The following is a 16560-nucleotide window of genomic DNA, read 5'->3' as shown; positions in this document are numbered from 1 at the left end:
TCAGTTTATCAAGGTCAAGTACGAGTAATACTTAAACCCAATTGAAGCATTCAGTTCAACAACCGGATAACTCCATTTTAATGAAAGTTGAGAAAAACAACTTTTCCTTAAATTAGAAACCGATTCATTTGGTAAAAATGATTTATTATGGAATAATAATAAAATAATAATCTTTTTTATCAAACAACAAAACCGACTTCCATGGATCAAAACTGGGTTTTATGGTTTTTCTAATAGTTCCTATGGCTATAACTGAACAATGCAGCCACCAGCTTTCCAATACAAAAAGAATTATCAAAATTGGTTCACTCAGTCCAAAGTTATGAGGTAACAAACATAAAAAAAAAAAAAAAAAAAAATACAGGCGAATTGAATACCTTCTCCTTTTTGGAAGTCGGTAAAAATAAAAAAAAACTTCACCAAAGTTCGAGTTCGAGAAGTTTTAAGACAACTCTGTACTATTTATGGGTCATAGGATAGAAGTTAAAAGTTTGTGAGGAAATACCGAAAGCCTCTTATATAGAAAACTGGAGACTAAAAGTTGATTCAAAACAGACCTTTGTAGGCCAAAAGCATTCTCGCCAAAGACGGACACCGCTATTTTGTGAATTTATCACTGTGCGAAAAATTTGTTTGAAATGTTTTTTAATTCAATTTCGTTCAAATTCGGAATTTATGAATTGTGATTTTGAACTTATGTTTGAATGGATAAAATGGATTTTATAGTTATTTGAAAATGTGTGTTGTCATTTGCCAGTGATACACGTTCGTGATACACTTAACGTTAACGCGAAAAAATCTGTCGACTCGTGGGAGCGTTAGAAAAATGATTTGTTTTTTGTGAAAACGAACAGTCTAGCTGTTTTCGACACCCTAGTTTTTTTTTTTTTTAATTATACAAAACATCTCCCTCGCTAAACCATGCATTCTCAAAATAATTTAATACTCACTTTGTTTCGTCCACAAGTTCAACCTCTGGCTGCTGTGTTATAGGAGTATTTGAGTGTCCGGCCGTGGGATCGTCTGCATTCAATTCGCCATTTGTCGAACTCACAACCTGTAACATAATACATTGGATAATAGTATTTAATAAATATAAGAACTAATTTTATAAGAAGAATGAAAACAATAAAAAAAATATATATAGACTTAATTTGTTTATGTTCATTTAGTTAAAAAAAATATACTTGTAAGACGAAAAAATTAAAAATAACATTTTTACTATAATGATAAGACAGAATTGTAAAAAAAAGATGTTAACAAATAAAAAAAAAAACATTTAAGCTTGTTCTTTTTTTTTGCAATTTGTTGCATTGAATATTGGTTTATGGTTATTTTATAGATTTTGAAAATAACCGTGAAACAAGACAGAATATTGCAGGTGGTGTGTAATTAATTAATGTAATGATTTTTATAAAATTTGCAAAATTAATACAATAAATTGATGGAAAAAATCAAAATAAATAAATTAATTTGCCACACCACACGCACATTAAACACTGTTACACACACAGTTTTTTTTTTGTTTTTTTTGTTTTTCACATAGAAGTACATACGGATTGGAAATAATTTGTATATTGTATAGTTTTCAGCTGAAGCACTTTTTTTTTCTTATAAAAAAAAAAAACTGCAAAACTTATTTAGTACTTTTTTTTTTTAAATAAAAATTAGTTTTAGTTAGTGTCTTTTTTTGGTTTCGGTTTTTTCTTCGTTTGTTTTTTAGGGGTTGTTTTTTTCGGTTTTGGGTTCGTTTCGTCCTCGAAACTACTTTTTTCTTCGTTTGGATCGAAGGGTGAATCATCTTCGTCGGAACTTGAGTCTTCAGGGTTTTTCTGGAAATTTTCATTTGGATAGGCATTGTTATATTTTTATGGTTTTACTTGTGAATACTGCGAATGTTTCGAATTGATTATGATGTATTTGTTGTTTTTTTTTATTTTTAATCATGATGCTTGCTAAAATTGACACTAATCTAAGTCTAAAAATTAAATAGGTATTTTATAGCCCAATCGACAGACAGTTTTTTGTTTTTAAATATGTAGTACAAACGAAAGGACATAAAATTGCTTAAAAGTCAAAGTCGTAACTTAAAGTAGTTACTTCAAAAGTTTTATTTTATTTTACTGTATAAATTTGTTAATACACTTTATGAGTAAAGAATGACGATGATTAAGAGACGATATCAAAATTTTGAGTAATCAACGATTAAAGTTTTTTTCCTGCCATAACTTCATTTTAAGCCTAAAAGGAATCTAAGAGCAAAAGATAGAGAAGATCTGACCTGCCATAAAGTTAACATGTAGGCTCTCATCTGTGATAAAAAAAATATGAAAAAATCACCTTCATGTGCAAAATCTCAATAATTAGTTTTAAGGATCCTGAAAATTTAACTTTCGAAAATTTGTCTTTAATCTGTTGATTGGGCTATTTAAAATATAAAATATAAATATAACAAACTCAGGCAATCTAATTTTGTAAAAAAAACATTCTTAAAAAACTTAAAAAATCAATTTTTTCTTTGCTATCATCGAAAAAACTCATTCACAAAGTATAAAAAAAGGGACATTCCACTTCAAAGAGACCACAGAACAAAATCAAGAAAACAAATATAAAAACCCATATTGAATGAAGAAGACGACAAGATATGATTTCAAGTTTAAAGTATGAATACACACAAACAAATCGAAATGTATCTGTTTCTGTTTAAAAACTTTTAATTGTGAAACTTTGGGCTATGAAATATGAAACGCAATCAAAATGAATAGAAAAGTAAATAAATGAATTTTATTTTAAGGTCAAATGCTCTATTGGGGTTTCTTCGTTTTCTGTTTGAATACAAATTTGTGTAGAGAATCAGAAAACAAATTAATGACTGTTATTTTAGGAAAAGGTGTACTGAAGAGGATATTTTTAGTTTGCCATTCTTGGACTTGATGGCTTAACTTAAATCTATACAATAAAATTGGCCAACACAACTTTTTTCTAAAATGGAAGGTCTGCCAGGAGTTCTTGGATGTTTTTTTTTCCGAACATGTGGCATCTTTCGAGGACTTTAACCGCATAAACAACCTTATAGAAATTTGTTCCTGATAGTTCTTGGTATTATTTGTACGTTTTTTTTGCTTGAAAATTATATGCATAAGTAGTTTAGGAGTGTTACTTAAAAAATGCGATTAAATTCAAATAGTTAGTAGAAAATTTTCAAACTTGGCTAATAAGTTAAGGACTATGAGGAAAAAACATTTTTAATTTGTTCAAACAAAATTAACATAAACAACGATGTTAAGTGTTGTTTTTTTTTTTTAATTAAATGCTTTTTTTATAAACCCTATAGTTCTTAGCATATTTGGCAAGCTTGAAGACTTATTAAAAACCATGTAACTTATCGATATTGGAAAACATTAAAGATTAAGTGGGCACGGGTAAAAATTATGAGAGAGACTTTTAACTCTGGGAATAACTTTATTCAATTATTGAGAAACTTTTGAGCACTAATGCGTACACGGAGAAAAAAGACCACCTGAAAACAAGCGGATTCCATATTAAATTAAGCCGATTCCGTAATTGATAAAGCGGATTTCTGCATGGTTTTTGTCAAAATAATGACTTTCGTCTTAAATTAAGCGGACATATTTTCTTTATATTTTTTTAATGTGCAAACTTAAAAGAAAACCACTTAATTTAAGCGGAAAATCATCTTATTTTTCTGTGGAAATATTTAAATTAAAACAAAACTGGCAGCCACTGTGGATCGATCCTACAACTGTTGATGATTCCCTAGGCGAGTGCTTAACCATCAAAGCTATGATAAACTGCAACTAAAGCTGAGGTCTGACGATTGTTTTTATTTTAAGTCGAACTCATTTCATTATTTATTTTAAGGTGTTTCTCCGCGTATAAAAATTAAAAATTGTTGAGAATTCTAGAGTTATTGGGTAGTCCAATATACAGTGTTGAATGTTTTTAAAACTCGAATTAATCTCACGATAAGTGGACCAGTCAACAACTGGTTCAATTTGACAAAAATGATTGGTTATATATTCAGCCCTATTGTTAGTTTCACGTGAAATTTTTTTCCGCCGGTAATATTTTTGTTGGTCCAGAATTGCAAAAGCTATTACGAATTTCACCCGAAGGGAATTAGCATTTATCGATTAACTGGTTTTTTTGTTCTCCACCAAAATTTAAGTGAGAAAAGAGGTGATGACTTCGCATATTCAAAATAAGTAGAGTTTTCGGGACGCGGACAACTTTTCGCCCGGAAAACTTGTTACTCACAGTAGGTCTGATTATACTTGATGCAAAGAAGAATAACTAAGATGAAAATTAATGATTCAAGCCAACAATTTTAATGAGTTTATCTAATAATGAATTTTGATTGAACACAGGAAAAGGAAAAAAAAAAATATAAAAATGAATAATAAAATCAAACGTTTTTATAATTCGTCATATAAAAAAAATCGCAATCATCACACAACGTAAGCCTTATAAACTAAAATCCTAAAGTTCACATGCGACATTAGAATATTTTTTAACTTAATTCAGAAAAAAGTAAATTAGCAATTTGTTAAAGCTCAAAAAATTACGCATTCCATTAATATTTCGAACATTCGTCTTCTACAATCTATTTTGTACTGTGAGTTTGCTCGTTGCAAATAGTTGTTTTTTCGAAAATCGAATTTGTCACAACATAATTTTTATTAGTAGTTTCTTAAAAGTCATACAACTTAATTCTTTAAAAAAAACTAGTTTTAAAAATCACACGGAAAAAAACTTTACATTTTCGTTGTTTTTTTTTGGTTGTTTATGGTGCTGGTGGTATAGGGTGATATTAATTTGTGGTATAACTTTTTTTTTGTTTTTTTTTTTTAAGGCTTCAATTACTTCTTTCTACTAAATACCTTGAATTTATGTAGAGCAAATCAAGAGAAAACATTAGGATTGAAAAGGCCAAAAATATAACGGTCTGCAAGTATTATACAGTGAAGAAAGATAAACAAATCAAAGGGAGAAACATAAATATTGTTTTTTTTTTTTTGTTTATATACAATTTAGCATTTTCTTTTTAAATAACGTATTATTACAATTTTTTTTAATTTTATAGTTGGGTGTTATTTACAAATGATTTTGTGACTAATTTGTGTAGAAGTGTAGTGCAGTTTGTAGTTATTGTATTGAAATAAATATTTTTTAAGAGGATTATTATAAAAAGCTTATTTACAAAACATCTGATCGTTAGGTTGGATTAAATTTTTTTTACCAAATACATTATATCCACTCCACATATCAAAAAGTAAGCAAGACAAACAAACCTAGATATTAACATTTTCTTATTTCCTTTTGATCGAATTTACAATCCCATGTAATGAATGTGTTCAGATTTGTTCATTATTTCAATTGAACAAAATTTAACAAGATTTTTGCGAAAGTTAAAAAAATACGAGATATAAAAGAAATGCCAAACTTTGATTTATTTTACAATAAAAGCTTTTTTTATTTTTTTTTTTAATTAAAATTTTAATATTCGACGTGATTTTTCGTTCCGATAAATTGTTAAATCAAAGTAGATCAGTTAATCGTGGACTTCCAGCAGCGCAACTTTAAGTCAAAACGAAGTGCTTTCTTTATCTCTTCGTAGTGATCTCCGGGGAATTATTTGTTTCAGTATCAGCTAATATTGCAGTTCTCCGTAAATGAAGAAATCTCGCTTACGAAAACGAAACTACGTTTCAGATAAGAATTAATAAGCAAGCCAAGCCAATGCAGGCGAATCGACTCACACAAGAAGGCAGAAAAGTCAGAACTTGTGAACCTTCAAACTGGACGATCAGAATTGTCAAGTTTTTTTTTGGAATATTACGATCTGAATGTTAATTAAAATACTCTTTCTGTCGTGCTTTGATATATAGTAGACTGATTCATAGTTATATCGAAAATATTGTTGGAAATGACGAAAAAAAAAAAAAAAAATACTGTAAAAGTAATAGCCCTTAATATTAAGTACTGCCGCATCGGAAATTTCTATTTCCCATATATGATTTAATTGGGAAAGATTGTGTTTTTGAGTTTGGAATTTTATAACATGTTAATGGTTCATCAAAAAGGCTGGACTAAAACATTTTCTTGTATAAAACTTATCAAAAAAAATTAATAAGAGCTTTTTTGTAGAGCGTTCAATTTTATACAAGAAAATGATTAAGTCCAGCCTTTTTGATGAACCATTAAAAAGTTATAAAATTCCAAACTCCAGAACACAATCTTTCCCATGTAAATCACATGGGAAAAAGAAATTTGCGATGCGGCAGTACTTAATCAATGTCTTTTCAATCAATGTTAAACTGCATGAAAATGACCCAAGATGAAATACATACATAAGTTCCAAAATTTTATTTATCAGTAAGTATTGAGCTTCTCATGATATCGTAAAAATTTCAGCATTTTCGTTTGTTGAATTTTGATTGCACAAATGGGTCTAGAAGTATCCAAATAAATACTAAAAATATTTTCCAAAGTCCCCATCTTTATGTTAACACGACGAACATTAGTTTTAAAAGTTTCCATACAAAATATCGATCGATATCACAAGTAGTTTTTAGCTTAAAAAGTTGGCAACATTTTAAAGTTGGTAGTAAATTTTCAAACTTGGCAAGTATTTTTAGGACTGCAAGGATCGTAAAAAAATAATTTTTAAAATTTTTCGTTAATAAGTAGGTACTCGTTTTTTCAAACGATATGGGCACAGTTGAAAAGTACCGAAAATGTCACTAAATTTGAACCTTTTTAGCCCGTATGAGCGTTAGAATTTATCGGATGTTTAAAATAAGGGATAAACTAATATTCAAATTATGTCTCCGGTAGTGGATAGCAATGTTTTAATACAAAAATGTTGAGCAAAAATCTGTAGGAGTTTCGTAATTAATTCTATTCTAATATCTTTTAATTGGGAAAGATTAAATATTGAAAACCATTCTCAATTTTTATTAAAAAAAAATAATCGAGCTGGCTAGTATATTATGGTGGAAAAACGTAATATCTCCATCGAAGTGCCTATAGGTTGTCTGAAGGTATTTTATTTGACCAAATTTACTTACTCATCCGAAAGTTCCTTTTGAGTTATGAAGAAATTTTATAAAATTCACACAGAAAAAAAAAAAGAATTCAAAATAGAAACTAGTAGGTAAATAAGAGGAAAAGGATTCCAATACTTAGATATCAGTTTGCGTATTCTAAAAGTTTTTTTTTTTTTTTTCAAATTTAACACTCTTTTTTTTTTAAATCTAAAACACTTATGTATGTTATTTTACAGAATTGGTTACACAAACAAAAAAAAAAAAAGTTTTAATAAAATGTACATACAGAGATTATGTTAGTTTTAATTTTTATTTGTATTGCATTTTTCTTTTTTTTTTAATAAATAAAAAAAAAAACAAAAAAATATAAATGAAAATATTAAACAAATTTAGTTTACAAAAAATAAACAAACACAAAAAATGCATACAAACTTACCTGTACTGAACCATGCCTGTCGGCTGGTGTTAGATTACCAAGCGTGGCGCCTGGTTTCGGTACATCAGGCCATGCTGCAACGCCTCCTTTGGCATTTGTCTGAAGAATTATTTGATTTTTTTTTAATGTGAATGATTTTCGAATTTTTTGTCTAATTTTATAAATATTTTTTTTTTAAATAATGTTTGTATTAAACATAATTTTTTTCAGTGTAAAATGAGTTACACACACATATAAATTATAAAATGTGTTGTTAGTTAAAAATGAAACAGTAATTATATCTTTCTACATAATATAAATAGTGTAATGTATTGAGTAGTAGTACATTATGAAAACAAAACAAAAATTGTCAGTTATCTTGATTACTATAATAATAGTTACGAATGCAAATACAGCAAAAAAAAATGTATCGTATATGAAAAAGGAGCAAACAGGGTTATTTTGATGAGGAGAGCCTTTTAAGCTCAAGCACAAGCCAATCTAAAAATAAGCTATTCAGAGGATTAATATCCTATCGAGGAATTGAATGATCGAATATTGTATATTGGAATGGGGCGGTTGGGTGGGGCAAAATAATGGAAGAACGACCGAAGCACTAGCATTCAAGAGAGATGATATCATTATTGACGACGAAGAACTTGTCGATTGTGATAGTGTGTGAATTTAAACAACAAAATATTGCAATTTAAAGTTCTTATTTTTTTTTTTTTTAGTTTTTTTTTGTATTTTCTCTAACCTCGACTAATAAATAATCATCATCGTCATCATCAAAATCCAATTCATTGGAATTCTTTTGGTCAATGTGCGTTAAATTTATTTTGTATTGTTTTGAGGGGTTTGTTTTGTTTGTTAAAAGTGTCCGACGTTGTTATTAGATAGGTGTGTGTACATTTTTAATCGATCAAAATATTTTTAATATAGGTATAGTAAAAAATATGAATAAATAAATATTTAAATAATACAAATAAAAATTAAACACACACACTTCAGAAAATAATTGTAAAGGTATAGACTTTTTTTTTCCAAAAATCATTATTGTACGAAAATAATTAATAGAAAACAACTGCAGGGTTTTTCCCTCATATCGTTAATTAACATTTTAAGATGGTTCATAATCGTTTCGAATATCAATTTTATTTGGGTCATTGTTTTTTAAAGCTGCCTTAATCAATTTTAGGGCCAATTTATTGAGCCTCCATTAAATTTTGAAATTTATCGTTTTAGTTAACAGCGTCGTTAAACTATTGACGCCTTTAAGTATACGTCATTAAAAATTCATTTAATTCACTCTACTCGATAACAAAAAAATATCGAGTATATCGATACTTCACAAAACTATCGATAGTTTCAATACTTCCAAATTATTATACCACAAGGCTACCGATATTATCGATAGTTTTTTCTTAAAACTATCGACAATGGAAACTATCGATATCTACCAAACACTATGTTAATTCGTTGTTTACATCCAATGTCAAACGAAAACTTAACTTGTAGTTCAAATTGTGTTTAATTAATTTCAAAGCTATCGATAATATCGGTAACCTTGTGGTAAAATAATTTGGAAGTATTGAAACTATCGATAGTTTTGTGAAGTATCGATATACTCGATATTTTTTTGTTATCGATGCTATCGATAGTATGTCAATGTTTAACCAACACTAAATTAACAGTTAAATTAATTTTTAATGGAAAACATGCTATGTATTTGTGCAAAAGAGAACAAAAACAGTGAAAAAACGATAACAATATAAAAAATTTCGTTTTTTTTTTAATTTTTTCAAAAAAAATCACTAAACTTTCAAATAAGTTCTTCAAAATTGTTTACAATGTAGCAAATAACGTTTGAGCAGATTTATTAGCAATATAAACAATGTTTTTGATTGAAAAATGACTAAAAACAGTGGAAAATTCTCAAAATAATTGAAAAAACTTTCAAAAAAAATTTTGTTCGAAGTCGTACCGATAAATCGAAAAACTAATAATGCCAATGGATTCCTCGGGTCCGAAATATGGCGAAACAGTTATTCGCGCGCCTGTCAAGAATTTCGACTAGCACAGTGTTATTAGTTCACATTGCTTCAGAGGAAATTTGGGCCATGAAAAGCATTATATTCATTTTGAATAATTTGTCTAGCTGCATTTTTTTAAAGAGATTATTTCTAATACTTTTGAATACATTGTTCTATAAGCTTTTGCAGACGTTTATTTCAATAAACAATCTTAAGCTTTTCTATCTTTCTTTTTTAAAAAATTTCCTTCATAAGATTTTCGAAGTATCCTGCTTTTTTGGCATATTTCCGAATAGATCCAAAATTGCTTTTTTTAGTCCATTTAAAAAAAAAGTGAATCGTCATCTTATTATCGACCAATTGCACACTTTCCAAGGTTGGAACCATGTAAAATGGTGAAATGAATAACCATCAAATTCTGAATGACAGACAGTGCAATTTTCGTAGCAAGACGTCCACTGCGGGTTTGATGGCTTGTCTTTTTACGCTCTTTAGCGAAAGGCATCTGATTACATTCATTAAACTAGATTTCTCAAAGGTCGGTTCTATCAACAACTGTTTATTTGTACCTTTCAATGACTTTCTATGAACAACATCGAATTCTTTTAATTTTTTTCTGACGACATGCACTTTTCGTTTCTAATACTAATATCTAGCTTATCTTCCCATTCAACAAGTTTCTTTTAGAATGACCCTAGATATTTAACGTTTGATCTCCCTCACGATATTTGAATGTAGAGCACTCATGGTTTGAATAGTAAGATGTTCCCTAATTAAGGTGTAACAATATTCCCACTTAATTGACCAAAAAAACAATTCTGGCCTGAATTAAATCTAAAACACTAAAGAAATAAAATAATTACAATGACCTCAGTAATTTAGCCAGCATTGACCATAAAAATCTACTTTCCTTTGTTGTAAGCTTTAAATGCATTCACGTGTACGAAGATTACACAAAGGGCCATCCTCTAGCATAAGAATGACAACCTTATAGTCGTCAGCCAATTATACCTTAAACTATTATACGAAGATTGAATCTTTTAAAGAACTTATTTGAATAATCTTAAGGAAGAACCAAATAGGTACAACGCTAGCAGGCGTAGATTTAATTTTTAAATTACTTTAAAATATTTAAACATTATTCATTTTGAACTTTGAAGCCGAGAAATTTTAGCGAAATTCCTTTCCCGACCACCTTTACAAAAGTTAGTGATGATAACAGTTAACCTCAGTTATATTTTGTTTAATTAAATTTTGAACGACAACAACATTCAACATGCGTTATTAATTGGGTCTCTCTATCTCTTCACATAAAATTTTCATGAAGTGTGTTTGCTTAAAAATACCAATTATGTACTAATTCATTAATTTATTATTATTAAATTAAATTATTAAATTATTCACATAAGAGTGCAACTATTACCTTAGCTGTAACATTATGACGATCCTTATTTGGTGAAATGATGACTTCATGACCAGTTTGAAGAGATCCAACAGGTGTTGACTAAAAACAAGAAAGTGAAGTTAAAATAACAAATGTGAGTAAATGATTTGTTTCGAGCAAATGAAATTTGTTATTTATAATAAAATTATTGTTTTAATTAATTGTTAATAAAACAGTTAACAAAAATTATATGTAACATAAAACATATATAATTGTTTATATTATTTCTTGTAGGCAATAAATATATGTCCTGAGACAAAACAAAAAAAAAAAAGCTTTAACAATACATCAATATCCTAATTTAGCATTTTTTTTGTGTTCTAGCTAATTTTCTCCTACGCATTTGAATAATGAAAAAAAAAAAATTAAATTAAATTAAATTTAAACTAAAAACCATTTAAAAGAAGAAAAAATACCTTATCCGATTCATTTTTGCCTAAATGTGAAGGAGGTGCATTTTTGATTGCCTTCATTGCCTCCATTTGTTGTTTTGTCTTGACATTTTTATGAATATTTGTTTTATAATTTTTGTTTTAATTTGGAAATTGTATTTTTTGTTATATAAACGGGAGTTGGGTTAAAATAAAGATGCAAACATGCAGCATAAAAAACAATAAAAAAAAAATGTATATTATAGATATAAAACACAAACAAAATATTAAAATTATTATTTTTATATAAAATACAGCACAAATTATTGAAAAATTATAATATATTTTTTAATTTTATAAATTTCTGGGTGTTGCTGAGCCTTTTCTTTGGTTTTCTTTTAAATTGTCTTGAAATTACATATGGACTTTTGATTTTTAATACAATGACGGTATTTTCTTCAAGGTATTTAGTAGGTAAATAAAAAATCGTTTTGCGTGAATTTTTTAATTTTGAATGCAAATAAAATAATAATATCAAAAAGAAAAAAAAACAAATCAATTTTTTTTAAATGAAATATTGAAACTTACCATTGTCTTCCCTGTCCAATCGAATTCACCATCATCCACGTAACCTTTACGTTCAAATAAGTCTTGAAACAGTCTTCGCAAGAAATCATAGTCTGGTGTTTCAAAGAAATCTAATCGCCGCACATATCTTAGATATGTTGCGAACTCCTCCGGATGACCATCGCAAAGCGCCTTTTTAACAAAAATTTCAAAAAGAAATGGTAATGGTATTAGTTATGGAGTTTATTAAGTATAGTATAAATTTACCTCAATAGGCGTTGCACGTTTAGTATCACCAATTTTCTGATACCTCTCCTTAAGTGTATCAGCCTTAAGACCTTGCCACGGCAGTGAACCTCTTAAAAAGTACATAAACATATGACCTAATGCTTCTAAATCATCACGTCTTGATTGCTCCCTGCCCATGTGTGTGTTTATTGACATGTAACGTGCGGTGCCCGTTAATGATTTATGTTCCCGATATGGTATATGTCTATTTGTATCTAAATCAATATATTCTTTGGCCAGCCCGAAATCTATAAATAAGAGAAAAGAGAAAATATTATTTATTCGTTTTATTTAAATTGTAGGATTTAATTGATATGATAAGATACATATTGATAATAATATTATAAACCAATGCAGTTTCGCTATTCGAGAGACTAATATAGTTCCAAATAAACCCCCTAAGAATACTTTCAGTCATTACATACATATACATATATTATTTTTTGGTACTTATATTTCTGATTTGCCAGAGATTTTTGAACTGAAAGATTCCACAAAATAATGTAATGTAATGGACGATTTGGTGAAGATAATAAAAATAATAGCGATATGAAGGATTTCTCATAATAACTAATCAGCGGATTGTTCAATTAGAACAATCCGGGAATTTATCAGCAGATTTGAACGTACCATTGAGTTCTTTTATGACATCGCAAATAGATCTGTGTGCTGCAAATATGAAAAACTTCTAGAAGTTCGAACTCAACTGAGTTAGTAATGGACATACGCCAGTGTTTTGTTTGAGAAGAAAATTGACCATCAAAGCTCTCTATGGAGCAACTTAAGTATACCTTTACATATACAAGGCTTTTATCATTGGTGCATGCAATAATTGGAAGGGGAGCTCAATCAACTTGGCGTTCGAAACTTGAAGCTGCTGGCTATGGATAGAGTTGGCTGGAGAAGCTTGTTCTTTTACTTCTTCTGGGCACCATGATTTTGAGAAACCCTATTTCGTAAGTTAGGAACAGGCTGAATCTAAAAATTTTATTAAGTGAGAAAAAAAGTAGAACAGAACCGTTTCATGAAAAACGTCAGACAAGAAAACAACAACCAGCACGTTTAACAGTTTTTATAAATCTGTTTTAATATGGCGCCTCAAAAGAAAAATCAGGTCTGTTTCAGATAGCGTCATTAAACACATTGTTTAGGTTAGGTTATATGGGCTGACAGTTGATTTTTTTACCATCACACTTAGACCACACCATTGTGATTCCCTGAAGTATTGTAACTTCATGAAAAAGTGTAAACCTATGGTTGGTCGAGCCACTTGACCATTAAAGAATTAGTTCCCTAAAATTATTTTCTAGTGCGGCAGAGTGCTGGACAGTGACAGAGGAAGTGAGCAGTGTTTTCCTGCTCGTCCACAGCCTCTAAATAGATCATCGGTACTAAGCTTCATCTTCTTTTTTGTGGTAGCCGAGTAGGTTACGTTCCGTTAAGACGCCTATGAGGGGTCTTAAGGAAGGTTTGTTAAGAAGTAAGATATTACTGGATTTTTCTTTTGTCGTAATTCAGCCATAGTTTGGTTTTTTGAAGAATATTGTTGGCAATTTTTTGTTTTACTTCAGATTGTGGGAATCTGATGTTATGGTCTATGAGAGATCGAACAAGCCCTCTTTTGCAAGCTCATTCGCTTTTTCGTTGCCGAACACATCACAGTGGCCGGGAATCCAGGAGAGTCTTACATTATGCTGCATACAATCGCGACAACAAGAAACAAGCTTTGAATTGATTAAGATGGCAGAGATCGCTTTTATTGTCGCTTGGCTATCAATGAAAAAGGTGATGTCAGCAGGTGATATGACCATCATGGTTAGCAGCATTTTTTACTACCAATATCTCGGCTTGGAAGACATTGCTATAATCGGAGGGCCTAAAAGAACTGGCAAGATTGAGGTTTTTTGAGTATAAACCTGCACCAGCCCCAGTATTCATTTTCGAGCCATCAGTGAAGATGGCGAGAGTCGACTCATTAGAGTAAGGTAAACTGACTTGTTGAAGTCTAGGTAAGGCGTCATCTGTACTAATGTTGTTGCCAACGTATTTAGAAAGGATCGCTGTATGAAGTATGACTAAATTTGGCAGTCTCCGATTGGCAGTATCCGCTGTTAATTAAATTAAATGTTCCATGCATATTGCATATATTGGGGCGGGAGAGCATCGAAAAAACTTATGATGGTGGACCGCTTCTTGAAAATATTAATTTTTGGGAGTTAATTTTTTTTCCTTTGATTGTATGTTTCGTCAACAACGATTTTTACACGAATGTTAAATTGATATCAGCAAAAGTACAATTCCAGCAGAAAGTACAAAGATCAATGAATTCGTCTTGAAATTCGTGGAGGCCGTTGTTTGTTTAGGAGTAAAAGATAGATAGTATTAATTTATCCTAAATAAAATTAAGGAGTGTTTAAACGAGTTTATATTACTGCGAGTACTTATCCAAACGAATGAAGGTCCAATTGCTGAGAAGAAGAAGAGAAAAGAAGAAGGGAAGGCAGTGTATATGAAACCTCTCACTATCAAGAACTTCAATAAAATGTATCTGAAGTCGGGCAGTTCAAGTTTAATAATGTATGAAAACTCTTTCGCATTTCAGTATACTATTTTTTCTGAAATACCAAAGGGTTTTGAGTGTTTTTTTTATTTATTTTTTTTTTAGTTTGTTTTGTAAACCCAGCCCACTTTCAGAAATTAATTTGTATGGTACAAACAAATTAACATTCATACATATTTAGATGTTTTCATAAATTATTTTTCAAATTTCAATGAGTATGTTTAAAAAAGTTTTAAAGTGTACCTTAGACTAGCATACAAAACTAATCTTTTTACTTACCAATTATGTGAATAATTTTTTCTCGTCTTGTTGATGTTCTACCAATTAAAAAATTTTCAGGTTTAACATCTCTATAAATTAGGTGTCGACTATGAACATATTCGATCCGGTGGAGCTAAAAAGAATTTAAAACATTGTTAGAAAAGAAAATTCTTTTAATGTAGAAAAAAAATAAATAAATATAAGTTCATAATGTTAAAGTTTTTTTTTTTTAATAAAGTTCATAATATAAAAGCAAATTATTAAAAAGTTTTAATAAAGTACATGCTTCATAAAATGATTTTTTATTTTAATATTATATTATTTATAAAAAATAGGTATGTATTTATAAATTTTGTTTTTTTTTGTTATATAAAAATAAAGCTACATAGCAGTGTCTCAACTAGCGATAATGAGCATGAATGACTCGAAATACTATATATTGTTTTGTTTTACATATATATTTTGCCTGAATGTATTTAAAATTAAAAGTTTTAAATATGAAAATGAAAAAAAAAGCAAATACAAGTAAAAAAAAATTCAAAAGTAAAGTTTATCCTTGAATTTAAAAGCAAAAAAATGTCACTTTAGTCTCATTGACTGATGACATTGCATTGATATTTTTTCACTCGACAACCAAGACCTCTTCATAGTTGGGTCGTACGTATACCTAGTTCCTATCTTTTTTTGTTGTTGTGTGCTGTTTCCTTAGAATTGAAGGAGTAGTTACAGTGCAGATCTTTTAATTGAATACATTTTATAATTATTTTATCTTATCTCTCTATGTATTATTTAATGATTAGTTACTTCTATTAAAAATAAAAACATGCAAAGCTCATACTTTATTCATTATTTTAGGTCCTTGTGATTAGATATTATAAAATTAAGTTTTAATATTGTATTCAAAGATTAAAATATTAAAATAAAAAGTTGCAAAATTTCCGCTTTATGCTGTTCGTTTAAACTAAAACGTAATGGTATCATAATAGTACATTTAATTCCTTTTTTTTTTTAAGTAGGTCTAGTTTTTTCTTAAATAATAGTTAAACGTAATAGCATTTACTCGTTTTGAATGAGTTCCAACTATTTAAACAAAATATTTAAAATTTAGAATTGAAAAGTTTTTAGCTTTTGAATCAAAATCTATATATATTTCAAAAAGCATGAAAATTTGCTTTTAAATCAGGAAATAATCCAAGTCGTTCCCAAAAAGGACTCCCAGTTCCAAATGGTTATTGCCATGGGTTTGTGACGACAGAATTTATAGGTTATAGCCAGTCTCCACGAACTCTTGGAGAAGCCTCCAAAAGACCAAAAGTATCATTGTCATGAATAAATACATCTCAATTCAGTCGGTAAAAAATTGTAGGTCCCCTCGATTCGGGCAGACTTACTACAGGCATTCAGGAATAATTAAAAGTTCTGAGTCAGTATGGCTTGGTTCTTCATGCGCCACAAACTTATTCCCAAGAAATTTTTTCCGGTACCAACAATTTCAATTTCAACTTCAGTGCTGAATTTATCTTCAAAAAATTAGTTTAAAGATTTTTTTTT

General features: G+C 29.1%; 1 protein-coding gene across 25 annotated transcripts in view; it reads right to left on the bottom strand.

Moving 5' to 3' along the window:
• The window catches only part of LOC129914762 (casein kinase I), a 110634-nt gene that overhangs the window by 5649 nt on the left and 88425 nt on the right, over window positions 1–16560 (bottom strand). For 9 of the 25 annotated variants that reach the window (XM_055994127.1, XM_055994130.1, XM_055994128.1 and 6 more), the window contains 7 exons: window positions 15028–15142; window positions 12168–12436; window positions 11922–12092; window positions 11379–11456; window positions 10942–11022; window positions 7507–7605; window positions 951–1057 (listed from right to left, as the gene is read on the bottom strand). In XM_055994127.1, coding sequence (XP_055850102.1) covers window positions 951–1057; window positions 7507–7605; window positions 10942–11022; window positions 11379–11456; window positions 11922–12092; window positions 12168–12436; window positions 15028–15142 — 920 coding nt within the window. Of the gene's footprint in view, window positions 1–946; window positions 1058–1614; window positions 1833–7506; window positions 7606–10941; window positions 11023–11378; window positions 11457–11921; window positions 12093–12167; window positions 12437–15027; window positions 15143–16560 lie in introns of those variants that run through there. The other 16 variants (XM_055994134.1, XM_055994136.1, XM_055994135.1 and 13 more) reach the window with 6 other exon arrangements.

The sequence above is a fragment of the Episyrphus balteatus genome, chromosome 3 (genome assembly GCF_945859705.1).
Source record: "Episyrphus balteatus chromosome 3, idEpiBalt1.1, whole genome shotgun sequence".
NCBI lineage: Eukaryota > Metazoa > Arthropoda > Insecta > Diptera > Syrphidae > Episyrphus > Episyrphus balteatus.
Note: the sequence above shows the minus strand (reverse complement) of the source record. Positions and strands in the feature narration are given on the sequence as shown.